The sequence below is a fragment of the Pseudomyrmex gracilis genome, unplaced genomic scaffold (genome assembly GCF_002006095.1).
Source record: "Pseudomyrmex gracilis isolate BER0280 unplaced genomic scaffold, ASM200609v1 scaffold_2591, whole genome shotgun sequence".
NCBI classification, from domain to species: Eukaryota; Metazoa; Arthropoda; class Insecta; order Hymenoptera; family Formicidae; genus Pseudomyrmex; species Pseudomyrmex gracilis.
The window spans coordinates 7,963-15,650 of NW_018023175.1; the positions used below are offsets into that span (position 1 = coordinate 7,963).

At 46.8% G+C, this 7,688-nt stretch overlaps 1 protein-coding gene across 1 annotated transcript; it reads left to right on the forward strand.

Moving 5' to 3' along the window:
• The first annotated feature begins 4,989 nt into the window (after positions 1–4,989).
• LOC109862903 lies at positions 4,990–6,459 on the forward strand. The gene has a single exon (XM_020443072.1). It carries the CDS (start codon positions 4,990–4,992, stop codon positions 6,457–6,459), a length of 1,470 nt encoding a protein of 489 aa, XP_020298661.1.
• Positions 6,460–7,688: the final 1,229 nt, after the last annotated feature.

Genomic DNA, 7,688 nt, shown 5'->3' on the forward strand with positions numbered 1-7,688 from the left:
TTTCATTATCTCTGCTAACAAGCCACAAACCACAAAAACGCGAAAATACTTTTTTCTTCAATTTTTCAACGCGAATCGAACGAGTCCAAAAAGAAGTTGATCGGTTCAGTCGCTAGTGAAAAATAGCTGATTTAAAATCTTCCCTCCACTGAAATGCCTGATTTTCGCGTATAATAGGCACATAGTATATTGTGCTCGCGCAGTTTGAGCGCTACTTCGATGCGTGTGAACTTGGCGCGAGTCACTACCGTGCCCCTTGATAAGTCTATGGGCCCGTTTGCCCTCCGATCTCCGCGTCTATTCTGCCATTCAGGGTTACGTTCTAAAATTTTACCTTGGTTATTAAAATGCTATATTTCACGTCACGTGTGCTATAGTTTATGGTTACCAAGATAGGATTTTGGAACGTAACCATAGGGCTTATACTCATGGAAAGGCCATGCGAGCGCAAGGAGGATCGACAAAGAGAGATATATTTTTCTGTTTCAATTGTGGGCACTTCTTATAGAAGAGAATAACAGAGAACACGGGGTGGGGGAGCCACAGTTGAGACAAAATATGGACAAAATATATCTCTCTTTGTCGATCCTCCTTGCGCGGTCCTCTCTATGGTTAGCATACAGGCATCTATGAAGATTCCGTTCTGAGACTGCGCACGAGCTACATCTCCCGCGTATCCCAGTTCTGTTTTAGTTTCCTATATCCTGTTTTGAGTTACAAAAACGTAGCGAAAACAATTGGAACTTTACTTTGTAAGTAAGCTCAGAGTTCTGGAACTCAAGTTCCCCGTTAAATCTGTCGTTTTCACGACAGTCGCGACCTTGTGGTCTGGCGACCTGTGGATTTCGTCTGAGGACGCCATCTTGCCTTTCTTTCAAAGTAAAGTTGTAAAACTTTTGCGTGGTTGAAACCTACAGTAAGGTTTAACTATCGTTTAAACTTTGGTCGCGTGCCAGTATTGTGCAAATTGGACACGGTAAAACACATGTGTATCGTGACTACAACGATGACCGAAGAAACGGTCGACGTAGATATGTCTGGGGCGGATTTCCCGCCAGAAGAAGACATAACCCCCTCTCTTAACGGCCAGGCCGCTGCGCTCGGCGCGAAACCTGGCGGGGATCGTGTGGTTCGCAAAGTATCCCCGGCTGGTTCCCCTTCCTGCTCTTCGGCCTCCACCAGGCCTGTGGAGGCACGATCCTCGAGGAAGAGGGACGGCGTTGGTCCGACCCCCCCCCTCAAGCGTACTTTCTCGGCCATGTCCAGCGTGCAGAGACAGCTTGTACTCAATCGGTACCACAGGGACTCCAAGGGCCCTTTCATGGTGCACGTAGAGACGTGCCGTCCGTTGCCCTTCTCCGTTGGAGGGGACGGTCACGAAAACGATAAGAATCAAGATACAGGTAAAAAAGGAACCTCGCTCAGCGCCATTGACCTGGGCAAGAGGCTCAATCGCCTTCTTTTGAACCAGTTTCAGCGTGCTTTTGACTTGCCTGTGATCGGTAGGAATAAGTTTTCTGTCTGCTTCCCCACAGGCGGAGATGCGAATCGGTTTGTTGAGGCCTTCAGGGATGTCGCTGATAAAATTACACCCTACGAACAGTGGACAGCGCATGTCCCATCGTTTAGGGTGGTCAAGCAATTTGTTCTGAAGAGCGTTGACGAGGAGGAAACTGTAGAAGAGTTGTTGGCCGGTTTCCGCCCCTCCCCCTGGGTGGGGTCAGGAGTGGGTTCCTCCTTTTGAGGCTGTCAGGATCACTCGTAGGGAAAAGGAAAGCGCTACCTCTAGTCCTAGGTACGTAAATACAAACCAACTTATCTTGAGGTTCCGCTCCCCGGTGGTTCCTCCGTCTTGTTTGTATGTTGGGAAACGTCTTCCCCTAACCCCTTACGTTTATAAAGTTAGACGGTGTGAATTTTGCCAGAGATTCGGGCATACGGTCCATTCTTGCAAACAGTCTGGAGACGAAAAACGCAGGTTCTGCGAAAAGTGTGGCAAGTCGGGCCACTCTAAACCAAGTTGTCCAAATGTTCTGGACGAGTGCATAAACTGTGTCCGTTTCAGGACCGGTAATACCGGTTATCAGTCTTCGGAACTCCGCTGCCCTGTTTTCCAGAGACAACGTGAGATACACAAAATTATGGCACACAGGGATCTTTCCTTCCGTGATGCAGCCAGCCTGTATGATGAAGAAAATACACTCTCTGGGTTAAACTCTCACCAGTCTAGTGTTTCGGTTCCGCTTTCCACGCTTGGTGAGTTCTTTCCGGGTAGGGGTGTCTTTCGGTTTTCGGGGTGTGAGAAACCGGGCCCTTCCGCACCTCAAAGAACATCTGTTGTGAGTCCGAGAGTGCCCTCCTCCCGGGTGGGGTCTACCCCCTCACCTGGGGGTTCGAGTGGCCCCTCTTACGACTTCTCGCTCGCTTCTAACCTCTCCTATGCAGAGGTTACCTCGCTGAAAGCCCCTACGCCCCCCGTACGGTTTCCCCCTGTGTGGAGGAAAAACTACGGGGAGGTAAACTCCTCCTCCTCTTCATCAAACAAAAGATCTACAATTAACCACTCGTTCATAGACTCCATCGCAAAGAAAATGTCTTCCGGACGTAACTCCTCTGAAGACGAACATTCCAAACTTTTTTTAGATAAAGAAATCCTAATCGGTGCCTTTCAAAAATTAAAAGTCACTCCCAGTACAAACCCTTCTCAGCTCAGCAACACAGACATGACAAATATCATTACAGAATTACAAAAGTACCTCTATGGTACTCAAAAATCTTAGAGTCAAACCTTGCACACCATGAAATCTTTAACCATAGTCCAATGGAATTGCAGATCTTTGGTTCGTAATCTCGATGCGGCCCGCCTGCTACTCCAGGACTGCAAAGCTGATGTGGCGTCCTTTTGTGAAACGCACCTCGATGGCAACTCTATTGTCACCTTACCTAACCATGAAATCATATCACAAGATCGCAACCGTAGAGGTGGAGGAGTTGCCATAGCAATAGGTAAACATATCAAATTTTGTATCCCCGAAATCCCTCAGTTGATAAACCTGTGTAAAGACAACTACGTTGAACTCGCAGTTGTTGAGTTGTTCCTTCCGAACTCTCAATCTCTCCATGTCTTCTCGCTGTACAGCCCTCCTAGAGCTTCTGTAAACTATACAGCGGCTGACTTTTGGAAAAGTTTTTTCCTCTTAAGTGCCAACCACCAACCAGCGATTATCTGTGGAGATTTTAACGGGAAAAGTCCCTTGTGGTGTAGTACTCCCTCTCTCTCTAATAGAAAAGGGAAAAACTTAGAACACGCATTAATCAACTCCTCTTGGGTAGTTCTAAACAACGGCAGTAACACATGGGCCTCCGCGGATCTTTCTAGGTCCTCCGCAATAGATCTCACCGTTGTCTCCGATGTACTCGCACCTCTCTGTACCTGGGATGTGTGCGAATTTCATTATGGTAGTGATCATTTTCCTGTGGTAACCACAATCTCCGACAGGTTTTCTGGTCGCATTCCCTGTCGGCCCTACTACTCTGTGAAACAGGTACGCTGGGAAGAGTTTCAGATCAAGTGCCAAGAGAGGGTGGTCACTCTCCCTTCTCTGGACCCTACGGAGGATGTGAATACTGCTTACTCTAAGCTTATCGACCTTATCGATAAGTCTCTCCTGCATGCAGGAGCCACTCGTACAACTTCTTCGAGGGCTTCTAGAAAGCCCTCCACTCCTTGGTGGGATGCCTCCTGCTCCGACATCTATGCCCGCAAAAGAACCGCATTTGCGCAGTTTCGCTCACACCCTAACATAGAAAACTTAGACAACTACTGTCGAATTGCTAATGAGGTGTCTAAGGCCCTAAGGAAAAAGAAACGCTTGGCCTTTCGTAGGTATTGTGGCTCCTTGCATGCAAACTCAGATATCGGGTCCGTGTGGAGTACTATCAAAGCTTTCTTTTGCGCCCGTAACAAGACAAGGGGGCAATAAAAACTGCCTTGACCTGGAGAGTTTTCGTAAGGCCTTTGATAAAATTGCCCCGGTGGTCCAACCTCTCTCGGACGGTTCCAACTTGCCTGGGACCTTAAACCCTCTAAACTCTAACCTTAACAACGATTATCTAGATAGGCAGATTTCACACACGGAATACTTCTCAGTAGTAAAAACACTAAAGATAAAATCGGCCCCCGGTCCGGACCTTATCACTAATTTTATTATATCACAATTTCCACTTACACTTCACATGTATATAATTAAACTCTTTAACTTAATGTTTTGTAGGCAGACTTATCCGCCTTCATGGAGAGACTATTTCGTCATCTTCATCCCAAAGCCGGGACGCAAAGGCGCCTGTAGACCAATATCTTTGGCTAATAATCTTCTCAAAGTTGTTGAAAAGATTATGTGTCGTCGACTAGAGTGGTGAGTCGAAAATAACAGCGTCCTCTCCCCGCACCAGTTTGGGTTCAGACGTGGACTCTCTTGCACCGACAACTTAGTCACGCTAGTTTCTAGCATTAAGATTGCCAGTAACTCTCGTCAGGTAACCGGGGCTGTATACCTGGACGTCGAAGGGGCCTTTGACGGTGTCGTACCTGACACACTAGTGGCTATGTTACCTTCTTTTGGAGTTCCCCCCAAAATGTTGGCTTTCCTGGCCTCGGTGGTGAGCCTCAGGAGGCTGCAGGGGTACGCTTCTGGCACTTGTATACAGACCCGCAGTACAACCCGAGGACTTTCTCAAGGATCGGTGCTTAGCCCTGTACTGTTTAGTATCTACATGTCACGGGTTGAGCCCTGCCTGCCCGCAGGTGTTAAAGCCCTTGTGTACGCTGACGATGTGGTGGTGTTCTACTCCAACCCCTCGGTGTCAGTTGTCGCTCAAAAACTGAATACGGCCCTGGACCGAATTTAGTCACATTTAACATCTCTCGGCCTTCAAATATCTCCAAGTAAGTCTGTCGCCACCTTCTACTCTCTCTGCCCTCTTAGAAATATGAAATGGCTTTTGGGGAAAAAAGGAGTTAGTATCCATATAGGTGGGGTTAAGTTGAACGTGGAGTGGTCGGTAAAGTTCCTTGGGGTCCACATAGACTACTCCCTCTCGTGGAAGAAACACGTCGCGGAAACAAGAAAGAAGGTTCTCCCTCGTATCAACATCTTCAAGGCGTTGGCGGGAATCAGGTGGGGGTCCCACCCTGCCGTCCTGCTTACCGCGTACAAGGGCCTGGTGCGCTCCGTCCTGGAGTGGGGTTGCCAAGTCATGTTTCCACTTGAAACACGGGAAGGCGTCGTTCTAGACCGTTTACAGTATGCTTGTGCTAGGATCGTTTCTGGTCTCATGCGCACAACTCCAACCAGTGTGTTGTTAAACATTGTTGGAGAACAACCATTGCGGTGTAGACACAGGTACCTTGTCAGTAAATATGTGTGCAAGGTCTGTGCTAGGTCTAGCCACCCTCTTCGACGACTTCTTGACGACTCTTGCGGGACATGGGAACCTGTGTGCCCAGCTAACGTGTTCGGCCTCTTTTTCTTGTACCGGGAACTCCAACATCATCTTAAAGAAGTTAAAAGATTTTCACTTCCGGGAAGTCTTGCCCTACCGTTTCATGTCAGGTTCTTTAAGTGCGAAGTAGACACTGACACGGGGCTACTTATACGCCAGGCGGAAGACCCACAACGCTACCTTAGCAACTTCCTCAGAAATCGTGACATCTCTAGGGTGTTCTTCACCGACGGCTCCCGAACTCCGGGCTCGGACGAGGCGCCGCCCGCGGTAGGTTTTGCCGTAGTTTCTGAGAATCCGGAACTTGTTCACTACGAACGCGTAAGTAATAACTCTACCATCTTCGACGCAGAGGCGCGGGGTGTTATCTGCGCCCTAGAGTACTTACAAGATTTTAAGTTCGCAAAGGTCGTCGTAGCCTCTGACTCGATGAGTGTGGTCTCCTGTTCGGGGTCAACCGATCCCAAAGGAGCGCACTCCCCTCTGGTGTATCGCATAAAAGAGTTAGTGATGGAGTTGAGGGGTGCCGGCGTGTCTGTGGTGTTGGTGTGGGTCCCGGGACACAGCAACGTTAGAGGCAACGAAATGGCCGATAGGTACGCTAAACTCGCTTTAACCCTCACTGAACCACGTTCAGAAGGTGAGCTGGGTGTCTCCTCGCTGTTCCCCACACTTCGGCAAGAAGCGTTGGACATGGCTAAGAGACAACTACTGGAAGAGTCAACCAGCAAGGGAACTGCGTATTTCCTGAAAAAACCCGTACCTTTGGGTAAGCCTTGGTTTGTCAAAGTAAAGAAAAAAAAGGTCCTACCCCGTCCGTTGGTCACACTCGTGTCTAGAATACGTTCATACAGCTGTCAATCTACACCTGAAACAGAAGGGCATTGTGGCCTCCTCGGAGTGCCCGTGTGGTCATCCAGTACAAGATGTAAACCACGTTTTTTTCCAATGTCCTAAGTACAAAGACCACTCTGACAAATTAGTAATCGACTTGTATCATAACGGCTTCAGCCCTCCCTACCGTGTAGAGGAGGTTGCCTTTTCCAAATGTTTTTGCTCTATGTACGCTCTCCTTTCTTTTGTTAACGCTACCAACATCAACGTGTAATCCTTTCCTATAGATTTGAAACCACCTTCAGCTTTATTACACCTGCACCTTCTACCCAATACCCTATAGATGTAGCACCTGTAATAAAGTCCCTAGTATCGCACCTTTAATCAGTTTAGGCGATTTTTGGCGATCGTATGGTACATGTACCAAAGTGTACCAAACTATACTTTGAAGTCACTCGAACTATAGTTTGGTACACTTTGGTATATGTACCATACGATCGCCAAAAATCGCCTTTTATCTCAGACTGGCTTTTGCTCCTCACGTGCAGGGGCGTGCGCCATAGAAGCAAAGAAGAAGAAGAAGAAAGCATCTATGAACGTAACCCAGTGACGCGCTGTGCACATCCATCCCCGGATTTGCCTTCTCCCACTACCAATACGTTCCCTCCTGTTTCTTTTTACTCAATAATCCATAGAGCTTATAGAGATGGAGTGGGAATAGCCTATTCAAGTAATGAGTGGGAAGTGTGAGCAAGATCTGAGAGACAGAAGATATACTTCTGTCCTGCTCATGTACTGTTTTTCTTTCTGCGCATGTGCTTGCACAAGTGCCACGTGATATACGAGATTTGTTTTATTTCCTGAAAATAACCTGTAAAGTAGCAGTCAGTGCAAAGAAAAGACAAACCACGAAGTAAGAATAAGGAGACTTAACTAGATAGTACATAGAGAAAAAAAGTGGTCAGTAAAAATTTTCCATATAGGAAGAGGTTTGCTAAATAGAATAACTTACAACATTTCGTCGCCATTTTAAGTCTGTTCTTTTTAGTTAAAGTTGCTGTGCAATATTCATATAGTGCAATCACGTCCAGTATAATGGCTGCGTTCGAAGAGCGTGCTATATGTGCTATTGTAATTCTGTTTTACATCTAATGAGAGGTAACAATAGAAGAATACAATATCGCAGATAGCGCGCTCCCCGCAAAAGTAAGTATAATTTAATTACATTTTGTAATTATGTATAATGTTATAGAATTTTGCAGAAAAGTAGAATTTGCTGAAGTATAAATTTTTTATTTTTATAACCGAAAATTGTTTGTCGATTAATTATTAATATTTAGCTAAGAGCAATA